Source organism: Canis lupus, chromosome 17 (assembly GCF_011100685.1).
Source record: "Canis lupus familiaris isolate Mischka breed German Shepherd chromosome 17, alternate assembly UU_Cfam_GSD_1.0, whole genome shotgun sequence".
NCBI classification, from domain to species: domain Eukaryota; kingdom Metazoa; phylum Chordata; class Mammalia; order Carnivora; family Canidae; genus Canis; species Canis lupus.
The window spans coordinates 29,558,675-29,584,956 of record NC_049238.1 but is presented as its reverse complement, the minus strand read 5'-3'; the positions used below and the strand labels follow the sequence as shown (position 1 = coordinate 29,584,956).

Genomic DNA, 26,282 nt, shown 5'->3' with positions numbered 1-26,282 from the left:
TTAACCAACTGAGCCACTCAGGTACCCTAGCAACTGCTTTTCATATCATGTAACCACAGTTATGAGTTCTCCTGTCCGAATAGAAGTATTCCACACATAGGCATTTTTGTCATCTGGGATAATTGTAGAAAATGTCAGTTACAGCAGGGGTGTCCAGGGTGAGATGTGTATATGGTGGGCACAACAAGGGATAGCAAGGTGACATACAGTGTAAAGTAACAGGCATTTTTTAAGGAAGGTAGAGGTCTATTTTGTATTTTGTGGCTTTTACAAAATGCCAAGGGAGAGTTTTACAAACAAATATGTCTTTACTTTTACCTGGTTTACAGTGACTGTAACACATCATCAATTGTAATTTACATGTCTAATGTTAGAGATGTTAAAATGGAAAACAAAATATGCCTCAGAATCATTAAAATGGATTTTTTGGAAAGAGTAAACAGAAATTATTTTTTTTCCTCTTTGGCACTGCCAGTCAATATTTGTTGCGTGTATTTTCTTACCTACAATTCTTTTTTTTTTGTTTTTTTCTTTTTTTTTCAAAATAAAAAAAAATTTTTTTGAGGAAACTATGTCCAACGTGGGGCTTGAACTCACAACCCCAAGATCAAGAATTACATGCTTCACCAACTAAGCCAGCCAGACACCCCTCTTAGCTACAATTCTATTTAGTTGCAACTAAATTAAATTTTTATGGTATTCTGTTTTATATATATTTGGTCATTTGATTCTTACCACAGTTACATAAGATAGAGCAGATATTGTTCTCATTGTACACATAAAAAGGCAGAAACTCTGAGAGTCTAAATGACTTGTTCTTCCCATCTCATATGACCATGCTTAAGATTTCTAATTACAGGATATTTAAAAGTTCCAAAATGTCTTCATTTTAAGGAAATTGAGTGAATAAAGCATTTTATTGAAAAAAAAAAACTGTCAGGTTTTCTCCCCTTATAGATACAGATTTAGATATATTTAATACTTGATATAAATTTTATGGTCTATGAATTTTATGCAAATACATGTTGAATTACAAATGCTATATTGGTAGCATAAAAATACTATTCAGCATTGTGAAGAGGTGCTGTATTCTGTATAGTTATTACCCCCCTACACTATTTCTGGATGAGATTTTTTTTCTAAAATATATTTCTTAACTCCTTGCTTAAAAGGCAAGCACATGGAACATAATTTAGTATTTTCTTGATGAATCAGATTTATAGTAATAATGATAATAGCTAACATATATTGAGCAAATAACATTTCTCAATCACTGTCCTAAGCAAAATACTGGCATTAACTTATTTTATTTTCACTATATTCCTACAAAGAATTACTCTCCACATTTGCCTGTGGGCAAACAAGGCACAGAGAGGTTAAGTAATTTGCCTAAGGTCACACAGGAGTCAGGGACAACCAAGATTCAAACCCAGTCTAGCAAGTAGAGCTTGAGGTCTTAATCATCTTATTGTGCTGTGTCTTATACTTCACTTCATGTATTAAAGTGTACTACATTGATTCTTTCAGGAACTTTTGAGATTAAAAACAATTCTATTCCAAAAGGGCCCATTTTGGAATTCTTTCCAGGTGTTTATGTTTGCTTGATTTTATTTTTTTATTTAAATAAATACCCTTCTTTTCCTTCAATTCATGCTGTGTGCCCTACCTCCTAACTTTCCATTGGCTGTATATAACCTCCATGCACTTAAAAAAAATTTAGATGATAATATTTAGTAGGACCATATTGAGTAAAATGAGATGTGCACGAGATCCTTCTAGATTTTTATGTAAGTATATTATATGATTTATAGTGACCAGGTCTTGGGACAGTTATTTTGGCCACTAAAATATTCCTTATATACTTCATTGATTATTTTTCCAAAAGTACATCGTTTGGCTATATGTTTAACAACTGATGTATTAACTGATATATTCTGTTGTTAAATGAAGAGCCTCTTTACAAGTAAGGTGTTAATACATATTCATTAGGCAAATGAAATTCCAATTTTTTAAAGAAATTGTCTAATATGCTATGGTTTACAGGTTCATTTATGTAGCTCCCATTTGCTACTTCGCCGAGCAGCTGTGGCTTGTCTCCGGCAGCTTGCACAAAGGGAAGCAGCTGAAGTATGTGAATATGCCATGAGCCTAGCAAAAAATGCAGGTGATAAGGAAAATGCTGGTACTAGTAAGTTACTTTATCAGTCAATATTCTTTTTGTTTAAATACTTTAAGATTTCAAATACATATTGCTCTTTAACATTTTTTCTTTGAAGTATGGTCAGTCTTCTTATTTTAGGTAAAATAAAACCATTATCACTTTGAAAATTCCCGTATAATTTTCTTGGTTATTTTACACCTTTTACCTTTTTTAAGGTTTGGAGCTAAAAAAAAAAAAAAAAAACTAAATATCATTTAATATCAAGATACTTGTGCCATCCCTTCATGATGATTTACCTATATAATGGATAACTAACCCTAAGGATATTACTTTGTATCACTAATAGACTTCTGGAAAGAGAAGTTGTCTATTTTGGGGGTACCTGAAAGCTTCCAGTCTCTGATGCTAGGTGACCCTTTGTGATGTAGTTTTTCCTCAAGAAGGTAAGGCTAGAGTAACCAATAAAACAAAAATGTCAGTAAGTGTTTGGGTAGCAAAAGGTAGATCTTTGCTTTCTCCAGTTTTTAATGCGTTTTGGGAGGAATTCAACCAAAGCTTGAATTTCATAGCTGGCATTTTGGTCTCTAGGGATAGGTTGCTCACGCACTTTTCAGACCTTAACTGACAGATATTTTCCCTATTGTGAGAAAATTTTTACTTGTAAGAGCTTTCTAATGCATAGAAGTTGCTTAAGAACTGAGAAGCAAGATACTAAAATAACTTCAATTTTTTGCATAGTATAAGAGCTCTATTAACAAATATACTGTATTGTAGAATGTAGAAAGAAGTTGTTTATATAGTAGACATTATTGTTTTTAAAAGAGAAAACATAGCACCAAAGATAATTCTACAATTCTCAATACATATAAAATTTTAAAACTTATACATGTCAGTCACCATAATCAAAATTGAAAGACAAACTAAGAGGGGAAAATATTTGTAAAATATATTTATTAATTTATTTTATTCATTGAAATGTGCAAATTTATATTTTAATGTTCTTAAAGCTTAAAAGCTTAGTGTGTTGGAGTTCCTAAGACTACCCTGAGGTTTGATGATGCAGGAGGAGGACTTAGCATATAGTCATGCTTATGGCTATGATTTATTACAGCAATTCAATACAAAGCAAAATTTGCAGAGGGAAAAGGCACTTGGCATGAAGTCTGGAGCAAACCAGGCACAGATTTCCAAGGCCCACACCCCCATGAAGTCTCACAGAAGCTGCTCGACTCCCCAGCAATGAGTCATGAACAGCGTATATGAAATGTCTACCAGGGCAGCTTGTCAGGGGCCCAGTGCCCAAGGTTTTTATTGAGTGCTTGTTTACTAGGCATGTTCTGCCTCGCATGTTCCAAAAGTCCAGACATTTGAAGGCAAGTAGGTATTCAGCATGAACCATACTGTTTGTACAAATAGCTTAGGCATAGTGAGCTATTTTGACCAGGAAATGGTGGGAACTGTCCTGAAACCCAGTTCTCTGGGATGCTGGCTGAGGCCTAATCTGAATATCAGGCCGTATAAGACATCTCAGGTCTGCTATATTAACTATCTTCTGCATCTATAGAAATTATGAGAGAATAAGAAACAGGTTTCATCAAAGAAGAAATGTTGGGGCGCCTGGGTGGCTTGGCGGTTGGACATCTGCCTTTGGCTCAGGGTATAGTCCCAGGGTCCCAGGATCGGGTCCCACATCAGGCTCCCTGCATGGAGCCTGCTTCTCCTCCCTCTGTACCTCTGCCTCTCTCTCCTCTCTCTCTCTCTCTCTCTCTCTCTCTCTCTCTCTCCCCCTCTCCCTCTCTCCCTCTCTCCCTCTCTCCCTCTCCCTCTCCCTCTCTCTCTCTCTCTGTGTGTGTATCTCATGAATAAATAAGATCTTAAAAAAAAATAGAAATATCAACATATGAATATTTTCAACCTCCAGTGACTAAATAATTGCAAGTCAATACAATCGTAAGATAGCATTTTTCTTCTATAAACTTGACCAAATTAAAAATAATCATTTTAGGGATGCCTGGGTGGCTTAGCGGTTGAGTGTCTGCCTTTGGCTTAGGGCGTGAACCCCAGGGTCCTGGGATTGCGTCCTGCATTAGGCTCCCTTCAGGGAGCCTGCTTCTCCCTCTGCCTATGTCTCTGCCTCTCTCTGTGTGTCTCTCATGAATAAATAAATAAAATCTTAAAAAAAAAGAAAATAATAATTATAACCAGCACTGGGAGAGGTATGGATAAAAGAAAACTGTCTTATACTGCTGGTAGAAAGAAATGTAAAGTCATACAAATTTTCTGATTTGTCAGTATTTTTTGTCAGTTTACCCTTTGACCTAGCGATTCCTCTTTTAGGAATTCATCTTCAATGATCAGTGTTTTCTCTCTCTCCCCCTCCCCTTTTGGATCATGACTTGATCCAAAACCAAGAGTCAGATGCTTAACTGACTGACAACCCAGGCACCCTCAATGTTCTCTTAATTCAGTGGTTTGCATGTAGCTATGAAAATTCATGTTGTAGGAATCTAATTCCTGATGTGGCAACATATTCACTACCAGCTGCTAAGTGAAAAATAGGCGTCTGCGCCTAATTTCTTGCTAATGTTTTCTTTCCTTGGAACCTTTTCTTTTGACTTTTCCTGCTATCAGTATTCCTCTCATTGTGGCTGTTTTCTGCAAACTTCCCCTTATTTTGCCTTTAGAGTGACTCAACTAAAAGAACCACTTTCAGTTTACATCCCTTTGTCTTACACTTTTCAAGGTTCAAAGGGCTTTAGAACTTGGAGCCTCCTAGTAATTCTTCTTAAGGTTACCAGTTGTACAGCTTCTGGTGTTTATAAGAAAAAAAGCTTTTCAGATAAAGCAAGACATTTGACTACTATTTATAACAATATTACTTTTTTAATTGAGGTATAATTGGCATATAATTTTATATTAGTTTCAGGTATACATCATAGTGATTCCACAATTCTGTACATGATGCAGTGCTCACCGTGATGAATGTAGTCACCATTCGTCGTTATACAACGTTATTATAATACTGTTGACTATATTTCCTATGTTGTACTCTTCAAGCCTCTTACTTACTTTATAGCTTGAAGTTTGTGCCTCTTAATCCCCTTCACCTATTTTATCCATTTCCCCACTCAAAATGACTATTACCATATGTTTCTTAGAAAGGATTTTCCCAGTTTTAAAAAATTAATTAATCAATTAAAATTTATTTATTCATGAGAGACAGAGAGAGAGAGAGGCAGATACACAGGCAGAGGGAGAAGTAGGCTCCCTGTGAGGAGCCTGATGTGGGACTCCATCCCAGGACCCCGGGGATCAAGATCTGAGCCGAAGGCAGATGTTCAACCACTGAGCCACCCAGGCACCCTGATTTTCCCAGTTTTTAAATGATCTTTTAGAGTGAAATCCATTTATAATTTGTGTTCTGGCTTTATAGATTTTTAAGAATCTGAACTATAAGACTGAATAAATTTCAACTTGTTCTATAAGACTAAATAAATTTCAGTTTGTTCTTCCAATAAATATAACAATAATTATATTTCAGTCTTTTAAATCTACTTAGAATATGTCTTTCCCACATCTTTCCCACACTTTTCTCTTTTTTAGAATGAAATAATATATTTATTGAGTTTTCTATGGAGATTTGTTTAAAATACCTCAGAATAATCAGTCTTAAAGATCATAGTTTTGCCTTTATTGTCAGAGTCAATTCTAAATCTAAGGATATATAAACTGGAGAATATCAATTCTACATATAGCTAGCTTGTTTTGTTGTAATTTTGAATTTACATGTAAGCCTGGGTCTTTAACATAATTGTTACCTGTAGTATACAGCAAAATCCTATACAAGCTCATTTGTAAAAATTGCTTTTCAGATATCAATCCTTTTGCACCTGGAGTCAGTTCTCGAAGTGATATCCATTGCCGGCACCAAGGTGTTAATATAACAGAAACTGGTCTTGAGGGACTTCTTTTTGGAATGCTAGACCGGGAGACAGATAGAAAATTATGTTCTGATATTCATGATACTTTGGGGCATATGCTCTCATCACTGGCTGTAGAAAAACTTTCCCATTGGTTAATGCTTTGTAAAGATGTCCTGGCAGCTTCTAGTGGTATGTATTTAATATATAAAATATGTTCCTCTGGTATAAATCTGTACATGTAAATGTATAGATATAGATACATAAAAAGAGATATAGATACATATATATGAATTTGAGCTTACATTTAAAAATGCTAATAAATTTTCATCTATAAATGTTGAAGGTGAATTATGTTACAAACTAATGAGCTTTCTTGATTTAGGGAAAATAACTAAATTCAAACTAAATTTTCGTGTATAAAAATCCCAGGTTAACTCTGTATTCAACACAGTATGTAAAACTAGTAAAATATGTAAAGCACTTTTATGTTATCCTTTCTTTGCTTTCAGATTGATTTTTTAAAAATTTGCCAATTCTGTTTTCAAAGGAGTAAGAATTGAGTCCTTTTTTATTAGAAATATTGTAACATTAATGCAAGTTCAAAAACATCATTTTTGCCGTATTTGAGATTGTCCTATGCTTTGGTTTTATTATAGATATGAGCACTGCAACTCCCTTAAGTAGTGGAAAAGATGAGGAAGCTGAGAAGAAAGATGAGATGGATGATGATACCATGTTTACCACACTAGGCGAAGAAGATAAATCAAAGCCCTTTGTGGCACCTCGCTGGGCCACTCGGGTGTTCGCTGCAGATTGCCTGTGCCGAATCATTAATTTGTGTGAGAATGCGGACCAGGCCCACTTTGATCTTGCCATGGCACGTTCTGCTAAACTACGAAACCCTACAAGTAAATTTAAGATCAGTTCTTCTTTTCCCCAAAGTATTTTTATAGATCTGAAATACAGGTTTGCTGCTATGTAACATGTTTCAGACTGCCTTTCATTTCTTAGAAGTTCCTTTTACCTTTGTTTTCTGTCCATTAATCATACTACCCATCCTCTGACCTATGTTTGCAAGATAAGTTGAAGAAGATGGTCCAAAGGTGTATGCCTGTCTTTCTTAAGGTAGAGGTATCTAAGTCACGTGCCCTAAAGATAACAATGTCAATAACTTACATATCCTTTGTACTTTGTCCTAGTTAGCAGTTAAGCATAAAAGAGATGGCAAAACTTTAAGGTACATAAATTTTGCAGTCCCAGCTGTGAAGAATGTCAGAACTCATGAATGCTATCATTCAATTCAACTCAAACTCTTAGATTTCAGAAATGCTCCTAGGTATTTTTGAAAAAGTGAAAACTGTTCCTGAAACCTGACACTTTTTTATCTTTTGTAAACTTTTTATATCCCATAATTCCCTGGATCAGATATCCTAGGGAGTTTACCAAGAGATCATCAGGACCAATATTCTCATTTTACAGATCAGGAGACCCAGAGAAGCTGAGAGTGGTGGAAGAGTAATAGACTCTCTGTCTTGTACTTTGTTGTCTCCTCATCACCCTGTCATTTTTTTTTTACATATTTAAAACAAACTATATGTACTCATAATATTGAAGTCTATACATGAAAATTCCTTCTAGTTTACTTTATTACTAAACGCCTTTTAGTTTACTATAACTCACAAATGAACTATAAAACAAACAAAAAGTAAAATAGTGGTACTCTATGTATAAAATATGAATCTGAATGTACAATTAGTTATCAGCAAAGCACAATATATCATGAACACGGTGTCCTTATTCATGTCATTATTTGTCAAATATTTACCAAATCCTATTATTTGCTATACACTGAAGATACAAAGAAGAAGCCATAGCCCATATCCTTGAAGAATTTCTAGAGGACAGAAAGACTTATCTCTCAAACAATTATATGTTCCAGTAGTGCTATGATGGAGTATTTTGGGGACATAAAAGAGTAGTATGCATTTTCTGAAGAGCCAGGGAAGATCTCATAGAAAAGGTGATTTTGAAACTGGATTTTTAATGGCAGAGGAAAGATTTTCCAGGTAGAAGAAGCTAGTTGTATTCGTTTTCTATGGCTGCTATAACAAATGACCACAAATTCAGTGACTTAAAGCAACATACATTTTTTATCTTACCATTCTTATAGGTCAGAAAGTCCAACATGAGTCTCACTGGGCTAAAATCAAGGTAACAGTAGGGCTACCTTCCTTTCTGGAGGCTTTCCAGAAGTCTTTTCTTCTCAGCTTCCATAGGCTGCCTGCATTCCTTGGTTGTGGCCCCCTCTATCTTCAAAGCCAACAGCACTGACAGTCTCAGTGATCCTTCTTTAGATGTCACATGGCTGTGACCACAGCCAAGAGCAGTGCTCTGCTTTTAAGGCTTATGTGATTAGATTGGGCCCACCTGTTAAATTTGGGATAATTTCCATTTCAGAGCCCATAACCTTAATCACATCTACCAGCCACCTTTTGCTATGTAAGTTAACATATTCACAGGTTGTAGGGATTAGGGTGTAGATATATTTGAGCACCATTATTCTGCCTTCCACACTGGTTTATTATAAGCAAAGAAAATAAGATGATTTGTTTGTTCATTTTAGATTGATTTATTTGAGAGAGAGAGAGAGAAAGTACACTTGCACCCATGCACACACCCACATGTATAGGGACAGAAGGAGAGGGAGAGAGAATCTCAAGCAGACTCTGCCCTGAGTGAAGTCCGGTATGGGGGCTCCGTGACCCTGAGATCATAACCTGAGTTGAAATCAAGAGTCAGACGCCCCTAAAGAGAATTCATAAAGGCATGATAAGTGTGACATTTAGGGAATAGGGAAGATCCTTAGGTTGGCTTCTTTTCTTTGCATTTAATGCTTTTTCTCTCATTATTTGTATCTTGTCTTTTGCCTGCATTTTCAGAGATCCTCACAAGTTTTCCCTTTATATCATTGATAATTAAAACATTGATAATGTTTTACTGTTTCCTGCCCCCATAATGGATCTTAAGTCTTCTTTTGTTTTTAGTTTTCCTTTAAGTTTTTTGTCTTTTTTCTACCTTCGTTGTATCATATCCTTTTGACTCTTTATGATTTTCTGTTCTTATTCTGTAGCAGCAAGGATTTTTTGCATCCTATTGAGGTATCAAGTGATTTTCTATATTTTATTCTGATTTTTATAGAAAATTATTTTTGAGAATAATTCTTTCTGAATCTTCAGAGTCTTTATTTTGTTTGGGTGTGTTTTCTTCATAGGCTTATTTATTTATATATCCTTGAAAGAGGAGAGTGCTCTCCATACTTGAAATTTACTCGCAGTGTGTGTGGGTGGATTGCCTATATTCTCTGTCTTTGTTTGCTGAGTGCTTCACATAGTAAGCTGATATAACAGCTTTCCAACCTAGATTCCAGTATCTGACATGCTTCATTCTTCTGCGCTGAAACAGGATCCTTTCTAGTTCCCATTGCCTGCCATTCTGAACAGTCATGTCAATGCGTACTTTTCAAAGTTATAGACCAAATAAATGTACTATCCAGGCTCTTCCTGTATCATCCTTATCTCCCCTTGTATCCACTGTGCTTTAGTTGTATGGAACTACTCCCAGAATATAATAAACCTCTAACAGCCCCCTAATTCTCTCCTTATTTTAGAGTTTCTGCCCCATGCCCCTTCCCACTCTCCTACTGTAGGAGTTCATCTCCTTGGATTTGGAAAAACCTTTACAATAGCAATAACCACAGAAACTTGTTGAAGTAGAAGTTCTTTGGAAATCCAGCTGAGCCACAGGTTACAACTACTTCCAAAAGACTTTGGGAGTCTTGCAGCCTCCTGAAGAACTTTAGAGTACTTGAGCTTGATAAATTCTTTTAGATAACTTCAACTGCTGTGTCTTTAAGTTCACCAATCTTTTCTTTTTCAGTAACTAATCACTAATAATCTTATCCAGTATATTTTTCATTTCAGGTATTTTTTTTTTAATTTCTACAAGTCTCATTTGTGGTTTCCCCTGTCTTTTACTTCTCTCTTCAATATGCTCAGATTTTCATTTTCTTTTTAAAATATAGGCAACATATTTATGACAACTGTTTTAGGCTCCCTGTCTGCTAATTTCATCATCTTTTTCATTTCTGTATCTGTTTCTGTTTACTGAGGGTTTGGGTTTTTTTTTTTTTTTTCCTTGTTACAAGATCTATTTTCCTGCTTCTTTGCATCCCTGGTAATTCTTTATTATATGCCAGATTTGGACATTTTATAGTAGTAGTGCTGGATTTTGTTGTATTCCTTTAAATAGTGCTGGACTTTGTCCTGGGATGTAGTTAAATTGTATCTTTTGAATTCTTTTGAGACTTGCTTTTAAACTTTGGGCAGATCTGGGGTAGCTTTTACTCTAAAAGGAAAAAGACTTCCCTTTTCTACATCTTATCTTTATAAAAGTCTTTTCTAGAGTAGAGGTTGGGAAACTACTTCCTACAGTCCAAATCCAGACCATAGCCTGTTTTTTTAAAAATACAACTTTATTGGAACACAGCACACCCATTTATGTACACAGGGTTTATGACTTCATTCTACAAAAGCAGAGTTGAATAGTTGTGATAGAAATTATATGGCCAGCAAAACCAAAAGTATTTACTGACTAGTTCTTTTTTTTTTTTTAAGATTTATTTATTTATTCATGAGAAACAGAGAGAGAGAGAGAGAGAGAGGGAGAAGCACAGGCAGAGGGAGAAGCAGGCTCCATGCAGGGAGCCTGATGCGGGACTCGATCCTGGATCTCGAGGATCACACCCTGGGCTGAAGACGGTGCTAAACCGCTGAGCCACCGGGGCTGCCCTACTAACTAGTCCTTTTTTTTTTTTTTTTTTTTTTAATTTTTATTTATTTATGATAGTCACACAGAGAGAGAGAGAGAGAGGCAGAGACACAGGCAGAGGGAGAAGCAGGCTTCATGTACCGGGAGCCCGACGTGGGATTCGATCCCGGGTCTCCAGGATCGCGCCCTGGGCCAAAGGCAGGCGCCAAACCGCTGCACCACCCAGGGATCCCCTACTAACTAGTTCTTAACAGGAAAATCTGCCAACTCTTTCTAAAAGGATTACAAACTCCTTTTGGGAAAGTTATGCTAGTCAGTTATTTTGCTTCAAATGTTATTGTACATCCAGTAATGTCATCTTTATTCCCATATTGTGTAAAAATTTACCAATGTTCTTGAGAAATTATGATATACAAGCTTTCTTGAAAGTGTATCTTTGTTATTTTTAAACATAGTGAAATATCGGGAATATAAGTGTTTTTGTAAAGAAATTTCATTTCATATTTTTCTGTTATACCTGTTTTTGGAGAAGTTTTCCTTTTTGCCTTCTATTTTTTATTTTTAGATGACCTGTTGGTACTTCATCTCTCTGACCTAATTCGCATGGCATTCATGGCTGCAACAGATCATAGTAACCAGCTGCGGATGGCTGGGCTCCAAGCACTTGAAGACATTATCAAGAAATTTGCATCTGTGCCTGAGCCAGAATTTCCAGGCCATGTGATTTTAGAGCAGTATCAAGCTAATGTGAGATACTTTGTTTATTTAAAACTTAAAATTGAACCTTTGCATGATCATTAAAGGAGTGAAGATTCCCTAGAGAAATATATTTGGAACTTCAACTGCATATCTTTATTCCCATTGTCTGTTACATAGTTGAATCCTGCAGTTGAAACAATAGTATAAAACTTGTCACTATTTTTAAGTTCTGATAATGTATTGGTGATAAAACTAGAATAGAATTGCAGCCTAGCTTTTCAGCCTTGTGTTTAGATGTTTAGCTATGCCATTTAAAAGATAAAAGGACATTCAAAGAGTGTTGTGGATTTATTGACATTACTTTTATATGTCAAGACTTGATAAGCATTTTTAGAAATAAAGAGGGCAGCATTGTATATCGAAGGATAACTTTTAATAACAGCAGTTAAAAATATTACTGAAAGAATTCTATATCTTCAAAAAATATTTTATTTTATTCTAAACAGAGATACTTGTTTCCCCTGAGATTTATAACTTTTTTGTGTTCTTGAACTGAGGCACAATAATCCTGGTAATGATGGGTTATATGAAGACAAAGAAACTTAAATTAGCAAAAAAAGACACATATTTTTTTACTGTAATTATACCAGAACCTTAACTTCTGATACACAACACCTCATCTAAAAACTATACTCAAACACACACAAAATTAAAAAGGGTGAATAATGTATGCCTCATTGTTTTGCCATCCTACGTACAGGTGACGAAGTTATGACTTCTAGCCCAACTGTCTGTAGAAAACCTGTATATAGTTACTTATTCGCAAATATTCAACCTATAAGAATGAAGTTTGTTGTTTTGTTTAATTTTGACTTTTTATTTAGGACTAATTTTTTTAAAAATTTTTATTTATTTATGATAGTCACACACAGAAGGAGAGAGAGAGGCAGAGACATAGGCAGAGGGAGAAGCAGGCTCCATGCACCAGGAGCCCGATGTGGGACTCGATCCTGGGTCTCCAGGATCGCGCCCTGGGCCAAAGGCAGGTGCTAAACTGCTGCACCACCCAGGGATCCCTATTTAGGACTAATTTTAAACTCACAGAAAAATTACAAGAATAATTCTTTAAATCATGTCCTTTACCCTTGAATACTTCAGTCTGTATTTCCAAAGGACAAGAACACTGTTTTATATAACGGAACAGTTAATCAACTTCAGGAAATTCAGCATTGATATATTACTTCTATATAGTCCAGCATATTCCAGTTTTATCAGTCAACCCAGCAATCTCTTTTATAGTATATTCTCTTTCTTCTTCAGTACAGGAGCCAGCACCAGCTCTGTGATTAATTGATAACTGTACTACCAATACTGCAATTAGTTGTCATGTGTTTTTAGTCATGGAGAGGGACTCTGGATCCATTTCTAAACTGCTATTGATAAATCTCAGTGACTGACTCTCTCGTGTAAGGAAAGATGTGTTAAATTAGGGATTGACTGTATTTAATTCCTTATTCAGTTCATACACATCAAATCTAATATATCTAAGAACCTATGACTGGATTGGCTTATTAAAACTAAAGCTCAAAAAAAAATAAAATAAAAAATAAAACTAAAGCTCATTTTCCTTCACTTACTACTATGACAACTGTACATAAATGAATATTTCTTGAGCATCCTTCTTTTAAAGCTTTTTTTTTTTTTGAGGTGAAATGGTGTCTGAGTGACTAGAGTGACTATGTGAATTTTTAGTACTAACCAATTATTTAAAGGAATTGATCCAGTTATATGAGATTCACTCATGAGGTAAATACTGTTAGAAATTCATTCAGGAAAATATAGACAGAATAAAAAAAGAATAGCAGTTTTCTGTTCCAGGGAACCTGTGACTTTGTCAGAAAATCCTGTTTACTATTAAACAAAAACAAAGGAAAAAGAAGCAAGATTAATTGCCTGTTTTGGTATAGCATTCATATAGATTTGATAATGATTATAACCTCCTGGAAAGCAAAAGAAAAGTGATATGTTTGAATTTATTGTAACTCAAAAGAGAGATAAGAGAGATGTGATAAAAAGGAAAATAACAAAGATGTATTTTGTGTGTTTTCATCTCCAAGGACACAAGAGGCTTTATGTTTACTACTTATCTTTAAAAACAAGATGGTTGTATTCATTTTCCTAGGTGGGAGCTGCTTTAAGACCAGCCTTTTCACAAGATACCCCATCAGACATAATAGCGAAAGCTTGCCAGGTAAGAAGAAAAATAGTGTTTTCTATGGTTACCTTCTTTAAATTAATAGATACCTTAGAATTTCACTTCTAAGAAAGAAGAGAGAAAAATCAAATAATATTTATTTTTATCTTGGAAATACAACAGTGTTAGTTTCCTCTTTTACTCTGTACCAAATGATGAAGTAGTAACTATTAATCACATCCCTTTTTCTGTCATAGCTGAGGAGATGACTTTGGGATACATAGGTCTTATATCATCCAGAAGTGAACAAAGGTATAAAAATCATAAGAGGGACTAAAAGTAAAAGCAAGATTGCAAAATAACTAAAGAATGCATATTAATGATAATTAGTGTTAATAAAAGACTTTTTGATCACAGTTTGTGAAAATTCTACGTTATTCTAAAGAGAATTTCACAATATAGAAATTTCATTGCAAAATTAATCCCAGGGGATTATTTTCACATTATTATATTTGAAAAAAGTCACAGAAGCACTTAAGTTTCTACACTTTTGATAAGTTCCTCTTTTTCATGCCTCGTTTTGAAAATGGGCTCATGCATTAAGCTCTCATCTTTCAGGAAATCAGATTCTTTATCTGCTTTCCCAAGGATAAAAGAGAAGCAACACTCTCCTTTCCAGTTTTCTGGAGTACAGAACTGTGGTTTATAATTATTGCTTAGAATCCGTAATCCAGCTACATGTGGCTTCTACACAGAGAATCTTCTGCTGTTTGCAATGATACATGTGAAGTTCTTACTTTGTTCTCTCTGTGGCTCAGTCGGTTTGGCTCTCCCTCTTCCTCCCATTGTTTTTTTTTTTTTTTAATTATTTTATTTTATTTTTTTAAAGAGGGAGTGGTCAGGTAGGGGCAGAGGGAGAGGAAGAGAGAGGATCTTGAGCAGATTCCACACCCAGCATGGAGCCTGATACAGGGATCATCATCCCCGGGATCATGACCTGAACCGAAATCAAGAGTCAGATACTTAAACTGACTGAGTCACCCAGGCCCCCCAATCTTGTTAAGATTTATTTCTCTGACGTCTGCTCTATTAGTGATGGCCTTCAGAAAAATGAACTCCTCTTACAAACAGCAGACCAGAGAGAGAAGAGGGAGCCTTGTTTAAGAGAGAGGACTGTGGATCATGAGACAAACCTTGGAGTTAAAGGAGACCATTGGTATGAGATACTGACTCACAGACAATCAAAAATCATAGTCCTGTATAAATAAATGTATCATGATGATGTTTCAGAATATAGTATTTAAACAGAAAAAAACCTACAAAGCTCCCATTCATAGAAAAGCAAAGGCTATTCAGATTTCATCTTGTGGATGAGTAGTATGAAAATTTCCTGTTACTGAATTTGCCTTCAACTTCTTATTCTTTATGTGACTCTAGCTGCTTTTTCTTTCTTTCTTTTTTTCTTTTTTTAAAGATTTTATTTATTTATTCATGAGAGACAGAGAGCAAGGCAGAAAAATAGGCAGAGGGAGAAGCAGGCCCCCTGTGAGGAGCCCGATGTGGGATTCAATCCCAGGACCTCAGGATCATGACCTGAACTGAAGGCAGACGCTCAACCACTGAGCCACCCAGGTGCCCCTGTAGCTGCTTTTTCTATAAGAAGTTCCTTCTTTTCCACTAGCAGGCTTAAGTTTTTGACCTATCCTTCTGTTTCTGGGAGGAAACCTAGTTTTGAAACAGATAGAACAGTGGGTTGCAAGTTCCTTTTTCTTAAAGGAAAGTAAGGAGTTGGGTTTGGACAGATTATGAAACATTGTATCCCACCTTATTTACCAGAATAGATATCATGTTAAGCCTGAAAATCAGGATAATTTTTAGATATTGTAGGAAGACTCTCAAGTGTAACACAGAGACAGTAATCAGTGGTTTAGTAAAAAAAAAAAAAAAAAAAAAAATCATTTAGATCAGCATAGGAATCATAAACATAATATATACTTTAAATGTCTTATTTCAGATTGAGATGTTTAAATGTACATTCATGCACCACTCTTTTGATTTAAGGCCAGGGTATTTTCTCTGAATATGATGTTGCTGATTCCGTGCTGCTTTATCTTTTTTCATAAACCAAATCTGTGATGGAGTATACCTGCAGTTTTAGTTTCATGCTCTTTACTTTTTAAAAGATTTTATTTCCAGGGGTACCTGGGTGGCTCAGTCAGTTAAGCATCTGCCTTGGGGTCAGGTCATGATCCTGGGCTTCTGGGATTGAGACCTGAGTTGGGCTCTGTTCAGTGGGGAGCCTGCTTTTACCTCTCCCTCTGCCATTCCCCCTGGTTGTGCTTTCTCTTTCTCTCTGTCAAATAAATAAGATCTTTAAAAATAAAAGATTTTATTTTCAAGTAATCTCTACACCCATCATGGGGTTTGAATTCACAACCCCAGGACTAAGAGTTACATGTTCTACTGACTGAGCCAGCCAGACACCCCTAATTTCATGTTCTTTAAAGGGAGGACTTGTAATTGTGGGGAAAGGTCGCACTGCCAGACCACCCCTTCCTTGTTGCCATTCTTCCTTTGGCTCCAGTGTCCCCACACTTGCCTGGTTTTCCTTTTGCTTTCCTGGCATTTTTAATTTCTTTCATGGTTTATTCTTATTCTACTTGTCCCTTAAGTGTAACTATCTTCCCTGTGTTTTCCTTATACCTTTTTTTAAATACCTGTCCTTACATAGATTTACCTGGTAACATTGCTTTGGTTATTACCTGTGTGTGGAGAGTGCCCTGGTCTCACTAGTTTTGTTTTGTTTTAATTCCAGTATAGTTATATTCGTTTCAAATATGCAATATAGTGAATCAGCAATTTTATGCATTACTCGGTGCTCATCACAATAAGTGTACTCTTCATCTCCATCACCTATTTCACCCATCCCCCTTCCCCCTACCCTTTGGTAACCATCAGTTCTCTATAGTTAAAGAGCCTGATTCTTTTTTTTTTTTTTTTAAAGATTTTATTTATTTATTCATAGAGACATAGCTAGAGAGAGAGAGGCAAAGACACAGGCAGAGGGAGAAGCAGGCTCCATGCAAGGAGCCCGATGTGGGACTCGATCCCGGGTCTCCAAGATCACGCCCTGGGCTGCAGGTGGTGCTAAACCGCTGCGCCACCAGGGCTGCCCAAGAGTCTGATTCTTGATTTGTCTCTTCTTTTTTTCCTTTTTTTTTTTGTTTGTTTGTTTCTTAAGTTCTACATATGAGTGAGATCATATTGTCTTTCTCTGATTGACTTATTTCACTTAGCATTGTACTCTCTAGCATTATCCATGTTGTTGGAAATGGCAGGATTTCATTCCTTTTTATGGCTGAGTAATAATCCATGGTGTGTGTGTGTGTGCGCGCGCGCGCATGTGCGCACACATCTTCTTTACTCATTCATCTATTGATGGACACTTAAGTTGCTTCCATAATTTGGCTATGGTAAAAAAAAAAAGTTAAAAATAGAACTACCCTACGATCTAATAATGACACTACTAGATATTTACCCAAAGAATACAAAAACACTTCTTCAAAGGGATGCATACACCCCCATGCTTATTGCAGCATTACTTACAACAACCAGCTTTGATTCTTTCCATGTTTTGCAAGTCCCTGCCTCCTCCCCTAAAAATATTTACTTGGTTTCCAAATCCAGTAATTTCTACTTCCAAGCCTCTCTCAGATGACGCTCCCTTCTCCTTCCATTCCCAGCTTGATCTGTATTGTCTCTATCCTACAATATTTTAATAGTCACTTAACTGAACACGTTGCTTACCACCTAAACACATCTTTCCTGGTATAAGTACTGGAGCAATCTTCCTAAAGCACAATTTTTTAAAAAGATTTTATTTAGAGAGAGAGAAAGAGAGAATCCCAAGCAGACTCCATACTGAGCTCAGAGCCAAGGTGGGACTCAATCCCACAACCCCAAGATCAAGACCTGAGCCAAAATCAAGAGTTGGACACTTAACCAACTGAGCAACTCAGGCGCCTCAAGCACAATTGTAAGTGTAATCTCCCTGCTCTGAAGCCTTAGAAACTCATGACTACCCACAGAACAAAGTCTGAGTTCAGTTTGCATGGGATTTAAATTGTACCATAATCTGATCCCAGTTAATTTTGCTAATCTTCTCTCTTTTCCCATGTAACTCTTCTGTATTTATACACACAGACCTTCCTGATATCTAAATATTTCCATTTCTTCTGCTGGAAGTAATCTCTATTTTCTATGTTTTTAGGTGTAGTATTGCAGTCCTACAGTGTTTATCCAATCTGTGTTTTCTTTCTTGAGGACGGCGACTAGATTTTTTCCCCCTTTATTTATTTTTTCATCCCTTCCATACCACTCAGAATAACCTTTTGCTTGTGTTAAGCAGAAATGTTGTTGAAGTGAAGAATTATTCACAACTGAACTGATTCAGGCAGAAATTTTTTCCATTAAGATTTTTGTCAAATTAGACAATGGAAATATTATAAGTAAATACTGTTAGTTTTCCCTGTTAGAGTACAATAAATTCCATTCTTGTCAATTTGTTACTCAAAAATAATGCTGAAGCACAGCATTTGGTTTTTTTGTTTTGTTTTCTTCATTGGTTTGTTGTGTTTCTTCCCTCAATAAAAAAAAATCATATTAAATATTAATTTTTTATTCAAAATTTAAAATGTTTTTCTTTGGCCAGGTATGTAGTACATGGATCGGAAGTGGAGTTGTCAGTGATCTCAATGACCTCCGTCGAGTGCACAATCTGCTTGTTTCTTCTTTGGACAAAGTGCAGGCTGGAAAAGGATCTTCTAGCCAACTATACCGAGAGAGTGCCACAACCATGGAAAAATTGGCTGTTCTCAAAGCATGGGCAGAGGTAACCATAGCCTATTTTTGAACCGTTTCTCCATCCATGAAAAAATATTCCCCTAGTCCAATAGGTAAAAAAAATTTATTTGATTTTTATTTTTTTTTTAAACTGCCCTTTGGTGTGAAATGCTTTTTGAAAATCTGTTATTTGCTCCTTCTCATTAAAATATGTATATATTTATGAAAGAGCTCTTATCAAACCTTTGAAAGTTGTTTTTAATCAATTTTTTCAAAATTTCTATATTGAGAAGGGCCTCCCCCAAATAATTATGTGGAAATTAGGCAGTGCAGGGTATGATGATCACAGCATTGGTTGCCAGTCAGCTAGTTCTCTGCTGACTTGCATTAATATGGTTGATTCACCTACTAGGAAGGCTGGCATAGTTTAGTATAAAAAGCATTAAATGTTGAATCAGAGGCCCTAGAACAAGTTCTCTCTATAATTTACCATCTTTGTGACTTTGGTCAAGTGATTTGATCTCAGAGCCTTACTTTTGTTTTTTGTTTTGTTTTTCATTACAATGTAGAAATATCTTCTTGTAAGGCAATGTATATCAAAGGACATTGTGGCTGGTATTGAATGGAAGATAGATTATTGCTTTTAAAAAATTAGATCAGAAGCTCACGTAACTAAATTAATAATGCATGTTTTTATTGACACTGCTTTCTTTTTTAGGGCAACTTGTAATCTTATTTAATGATTTGCACCTCATACCTCAGACTTGAATGCTGGCTAGTAATTTTTTTCCCCATTTCTCTTCCCTTTTTTTAAAGTAAATTTTATTTTTTTTAAATTTTTTATTATTTATTTATGATAGTCATACAGAGAGAGAGAGGCAGAGACATAGGCAGAGGGAGAAGCAGGCTCCATGCACCAGGAGCCTGGCATGGGATTCGATTCCGGGTCTCCAGGATCGCGCCCTGGGCCAAAGGCAGGCCCAAACCGCTGCACCACCCGGGGATCCCTTTAAGTAAATTTTAAACATATATATATAATATATATATATATATATATATATTTATATATATGTTTATGTAAATTTATATATGTTTATGTATATGTAAATTTATATATGTATATGTAAATTTATATATATGTTTATATATGTGTGTGTTTTTTTCCTTTTCTTTGTCATTCTCTTCAAATGCCCAGCGTAGTCTAGATTTCTCTCCTGAAGACCTATCTCTGCTTATACTTTTTCACTCAGAAAACTGAGGAGATCCATTCTCTGTCTCTGCAGATTGTTGCCTTGAAATTTTTAGATTTACAGGAGTTGAGAACTGTCCTTTCACCTGTCAGTTAATGTTAGTTAGGCTTGAGTATGGAGAGGAGACTTTCTAGCCCAGTGCTGTCCCTCATGCCTGCTTCTGTATCTGCACCCTCTCCTTCCATCTGCTCACTCTTCTTGCCTGCCTTCCTCCCCTTGTCCTCACAGCTTTCCCTCTCCCCTCTTCACATCTCAGGGCATTGAAGGAGTTTCCATATCTTCACTTCTTTGCTCTTGATCACCCCCTTCCCCATCCCCCACAATCTGGGGTCATCCTCACTGATGCAGACTGGCTGGTGGAAGTCCCAGATGGGGTTCTGCAGGACTAGCCCACAGTGTCCTGGGCTTTGCACAGGATAGAAATCAAATGTGAGCTGAGAGGAAGTGACAACAGAGTTTATTGAAGGTATAGAGACAGCAGATACAGACAGAGCATCTGGGAGACTTGGAAAGGAAAGGAGAGTGAGTCTCGTCTTTGCTCAAGGCTTGGGATTTTTACTGAGGATGGTTGCCTGGTGTACATGCCCCTCTCAGGCATCTGAGATCTGGTCAAAACAAGGAGGAGTGCTCAGGTGTCCTCCATAAGTACCTTATGCCCTGGAGCTAGGGCTTTTGGTGTCAGAGTGTCTGGAGTCAGTGGTCTTGGAAAATGTACATGAGGACCCCACCTAGTCATTTCTTAGATGTTATCTCTTGTGCTAAAAGACTCCAAAGAGATCATTAAGTCCTTGACCTTTACAAGGAGGACATACAGCATGTATAAGCTGGGGGTGCAGATCCTGGCAAGAAGAGAAGCAGGAAAAGAAGCAAAAATAGTTTTTTATGAGGTCTCTTCAGTTTCCCTGTGTCATCACCACTCCATTGGAATTACTCTCACTAAAGTTACAAATGAGAGAATTATCTGTATCCCTACACAATCACCAGACTCCATGTACATAGTCTCTCTGGTACTGTCTCCTTTAGAAGCCCTTTGTTTTCCTTAACTTTTGTGATACTCCTCTCTTGCTTCTCCTCTTACCTTTTCATTATTCATTCTCAGCATCACTTGCTGGCTGGCCTCTCTTTGCCTGCCCACTCTTTATTTATTTTTTTAAGATTTTATTTATTTATTCATGAGAGCCAGAGAGAGAGAGAGAGAGGTAGAGACATAGGCAGAGGGAGAAGCAGGCTCCCTACAGGGAGCCCAATGTGGAACTGTATCTATCCCCAGGACCGGGATCACGCCCTGAGCCAAAGGCAGACAGACGCTCAACCACTGAGCCACCCAGGCATCCCTGCCTGCCTACTCTTTAACTGTTGGTGTTCTTCTTGTCCCTTTCCTCCCTCTTCATACTTTCTGGGCAGCTTCATCCATACCTGTAACCTGTAGCTTTAACTTGTATATTAAAGATTGTAATTCTACTTCTCTACCTAGACCTCCTAAATTCCAATTCCATATTTTTGGCTATTCACTAGACATCTCCCCTTGGATGATATAAGTACCACACACCCAACATGTCTAAAAAAAATACTATGTTTTATCTTCTTTTTTCCTCTTTATCTCAGCATCTCCTATCTCCTATCTTCAGAGCAGGACCTAGGTATCAATATTAAATGCTTCTTCTCCAGTCCCCTTCATCTTATATCTAGTAGGTAACTAATTCCTGTGTATTTTACTGTTAGTATTATCTTTGAAAATATGTAATTTTGTTCTGATAATAAAAAATACCTATGCTCATTACATAAATTCAGAATATAGAGAATTTTTTTTTTTAAGAGAAAAATTTTTATTTAAATAAACCTGGGGACCACTGGGTGGCTCAGTGGTTGAGCGTCTGCCTTCAGCTCAGGGTGTGATCCTGGGGTCCTGGGATAGAGTCCCACATTGGGCTCCTCACATGGAGCCTGCTTCTCCCTCTGCCTATGTCTCTGCCTCTCTCTGTCTCTCATGAATTAAAAACAAAAAAATTTGTAATCTTATCCCCTCTGTAATTTTACTATCTTATCATCCAGAGATAACTATTGTTAATATTTTGGTATATATCACTATGCACATATAAATCTGTTTATACTAAAAAATATATGTATCTATATCTTTATTTTCAAAATAAAAATGGAATTTTATTTAACATAGCAACTATTTTTTAAATTTAGCAATAGATTTTATATACCTTTTCCATACCTATAAATAAATATGTCCTTTCTCCTACCCCTGCCTTAGTTTGAGTCCTCATCATCTGTTACCTGACCTGTACAGTTGCTAATTTTTTTCACATGTTAGTCTTCCCCACCCCACCTCCAGCTATTCCTATATGGATTCTCAGAATAATCCTTCTAAAGTGCAAAATTTGGGGCAGCCCCAGTGGCACAGCGGTTTAGGGCCACCTGCAGCCTGGAGTGTGATCCTGGAGTCCTGGGATCGAGTCCCACGTCGGGCTCCCTGCATGGAGCCTGCTTCTCCCTCTGCCTCTCTCTCTCTCTCTCTTTCTGAATAAATAAATAAATAAATAAATAAATAAATAAATAAATAAATCTTTAAAAAAACTAAAATGCAAAATTTGGGCAAAGAATATGAATTAACAATTCACAGAAAGGAAACAAAGCTATGCATAAACATATGGGGAAGAGAAGAAATATAGAAACATTACCCAGATAAATTAACATCATTTTTAGAATGACAGTAAAATTTTTCCAAAGGGTGATAATATATCAAAACACTTACTGAAACTGCATATTAGCTGACCAGTTTATCCTAAGGAATATTAAGGATATATACAAAGACTATGCTATGATGATATTCATTGCAATGTTTATTTATCTCAGAAAAATGGAAATAACTTAAATGTATGTCTTGATCCTAAGAGATGATGAGATTAAGTGAATAAAAAATTGGGTTAAAAGTTATTTAGGGGAGTACCTGTGTGGTGCAGTAGGTTGGGTGTCCCAACTCTTGGTTTTGGCTCAGGTCATGACCTCAGGGTCATAAGATTAAGCCCTGCATCAGGCTCCACACTCAGCAGGGAGTCAGCTTGAGACTCTTTCTCCCTCTGCCCTCCCCGCTGCATATTCTCTTTCTCTTTCTTTCTTTCTCTCTCTCTCTCTCTCTCTCAAATAAATCTTTTTAAAAATTTAAAAAACAAAAGTTACACAGTTTTGTTTAAAAGACTGTATATACAACATGTCTAGAATGCTAACAATATTTCTTTTTCTTATGCTTTTGATTTTTCTATTTTTCTTGTGTAATATCTAATAAGATGTATTTAGACTTTAAAAAAGGAGTCTAAAAAACATATTCTCTTGGATTGCAAATAGCACTATAAACTACAGAACCCTTTTAAAGGTCTTGGCAATGTCTATCTAGAACCATAAAAATATTTGTAATCACTAATACAGTAATTCTGTTTCTGGGATTTTATCTTAGGGGAAAATATCCAAAATACAGGAAGGAAATGTTTACAAAAAGCTTAACTTGGAACATTATTTATAATATGAAGAGCTGCACACCTTTTGTCTTTGGAAACACTGTATCTTGTCTTTTTAAGATTCCCAAGGCTGAGTAAAGAATCAGGAGTAAATATTAAATTTCAACTTAGGGAAATTGTATGACTCATCCCCTACAGCCATTAAGAGTAACGGTTTTGAAGACTAGCATTTTATGGGAAAATATTACGATATGTTAATAAATAAAATTAAATACAAAATTCTTTGTACAACAAAATTACAACTTACAAAGATAGAATATGATAACCTGAAAATTGGGATTATTAGTAATTTTAAAAACTCATTTTCCAAACTTTTTATGGTATAATTTTAGAATAAAATTAAAAGTTCAGGAAAAATACATAATAAATCCTGCAGTGGCCTCTTCCCTTCCCCATTGCCTACAGAGTAAAACCGGTCACCTACTTCTGCCTCATATTCTTTGGTCAGTCCATACATGTTGCCAAAGCTTAAATGTGTGTGCAAAAACAAACAAAAATAACTGCGATGAAGAAGAATCTTCAAAATTATGTTTTAGGAAGTTGCTATTATACATCATTTTGGCTTACTAAATGGAGAGAAAGGATACAGATAATATATATGTGACTATTAAATTATATGCTTTGCTCAACTCTCTGTTATAAAGGCAAGATTGCTAAGTATCACTTAAGGGGTTAGAAGGATATTTATGGAAATCCTTTTTCTGGCCCTTCTTCCATCCCTTCCAGCCTTTTTCTTTGAATGCTATCCGATTATGTCTAATAAGTCTGTGAAAGTGGAAGCAGTAAACAGGAAGTTATACCCTATGACCAAAAAAAAGACACACATAAAAGAGGGCTTTGTAAAGTCTAACAAGACAAGCCAGAAAAATGTCAGAGAACCCTACTCAAGGAATATTTTGTGAGAGGAATACTCAGAAGTCAGGTCAATGAAAAAAGATTGAAAGATTGTCTCCAAAGCAGGTGGAATTATTCTTTGGAGGTTGTCAGGAAATCATGAAGTTGTATACATATTCCAGTGTTTCTACTCAATTAAGTTAATTGAGTAGAAACACTGGAATAATTATTATTATTCAATAATTCAGTTGTATAATCATAGCAATTTAGATTATGTCATTTCTTAATATTATGCCCTGTTATTTTCTCCTCCTAAATATCTTACTAGGTATATGTGGTTGCTATGAATATCAAGAAGGAAGCAGAGTCAAAGCCAAAAAGAGCAATTAAAAGTACTGATGATGATGATGATGATTATGGTACTATAGACGAACTACCACCAGATAGTTTAATAACACTCGTGCAACCCGAACTGCCAACACTCAGCCGCCTGTGGCTGGCAGCATTAAAAGACTATGCGCTTTTAACTTTACCAGCTGAATTTGCTAGTCAGCTCCCGCCTGATGGTAAGTACTGCATTCAGAGTTTTGCCTTTATGGGGTTTACAGTAGTAATTAAATGAAGTGTAATTGGCGTTTAATGCAATCCCTATCAAAATACCATGGACTTTCTTCAGAGAGTTAGAACAAATTATTTTAAGATTTGTGTGGAATCAGAAAAGACCCCGAATAGCCAGGGGAATTTTAAAAAAGAAAACCATAGCTGGGGGCATCACAATGCCAGATTTCAGGTTGTACTACAAAGCTGTGGTCATCAAGACAGTGTGGTACTGGCACAAAAACAGACACATAGATCGATGGAACAGAATAGAGAACCCAGAAGTGGACCCTGAACTTTATGGTCAACTAATATTCGATAAAGGAGGAAAGACTATCCATTAGAAGAAAGACAGTCTCTTCATAAATGGTGCTGGGAAAATTGGACATCCACATGCAGAAGAATGAAACTAGACCACTCTCTTTCACCATACACAAAGATAAACTCAAAATGGATGAAAGATCTAAATGTGAGACAAGATTCCATCAAAATCCTAGAGGAGAACACAGGCAACACCCTTTTTGAACTCGGCCACAGTAACTTCTTGCAAGATACATCCACGAAGGCAAAAGAAACAGAAGCAAAAATGAACTATTGGGACTTCATCAAGATAAGAAGCTTTTGCACAGCAAAGGATACAGTCAGCAAAACTAAAAGACAACCTACAGAATGGGAGAAGATATTTGCAAATGACGTATCAGACAGTCTAGTTTCCAAGATCTATAAAGGGCTAGTTTCCAAGATCTATAAAGAACTTATTAAACTCAACACCAAAGAAACAAACAATCCAATCATGAAATGGGCAAAAGACATGAGAAATCTCACAGAGGAAGACATAGACATGGCCAACATGCACATGAGAAAATGCTCTGCATCACTTGCCATCAGGGAAATACAAATCAAAACCACAATGAGATATCATCTCACACCAGTGAGAATGGGGAAAATTAACAAGGCAGGAAACCACAAATGTTGGAGAGGATGCGGAGTAAAGGGAACCCTCTTACACTGTTGGTGGGAATGTGAACTGGTGCAGACACTCTGGAAAACTGTGTGGAGGTTCCTCAAAGAGTTCAAAATAGACCTGCCCTACGACCCAGCAATTGCACTGTTGGGGATTTACCCCAAAGATACAGATGCAATGAAACGCCGGGACACCTGCACCCCGATGTTTATAGCAGCAATGGCCACAATAGCCAAACTGTGGAAGGAGCCTCGGTGTCCATCGAAACACGAATGGATAAAGAAGATGTGGTTTATGTATACAATGGAATATTAATCAGCCATTAGAAACGACAAATACCCACCATTTGCTTCAACGTGGATGGAACTGGAGGGTATTATGCTGAGTGAAGTAAGTCAATCAGAGAAGGACAAACAGTGTATGTTCTCATTCATTTGGGGAATATAAATAATAGTGAAAGGGAATATAAG

The 26,282-nt window shown here is 36.3% G+C and overlaps 1 protein-coding gene across 3 annotated transcripts in view; it reads left to right on the top strand.

Annotated features, from left to right (window-relative positions):
- The window catches only part of HEATR5B (HEAT repeat containing 5B), a 99,766-nt gene that overhangs the window by 52,240 nt on the left and 21,244 nt on the right, over positions 1–26,282 (top strand). For all 3 annotated transcript variants that reach the window (XM_038561268.1, XM_038561269.1, XM_038561270.1), the window contains exons 22-28: positions 2,044–2,188; positions 6,034–6,273; positions 6,741–6,992; positions 11,477–11,658; positions 13,793–13,861; positions 18,516–18,695; positions 24,580–24,817. In XM_038561268.1, the coding sequence (XP_038417196.1) occupies positions 2,044–2,188; positions 6,034–6,273; positions 6,741–6,992; positions 11,477–11,658; positions 13,793–13,861; positions 18,516–18,695; positions 24,580–24,817 (1,306 nt within the window). The remainder of the gene's footprint in view (positions 1–2,043; positions 2,189–6,033; positions 6,274–6,740; positions 6,993–11,476; positions 11,659–13,792; positions 13,862–18,515; positions 18,696–24,579; positions 24,818–26,282) is intronic.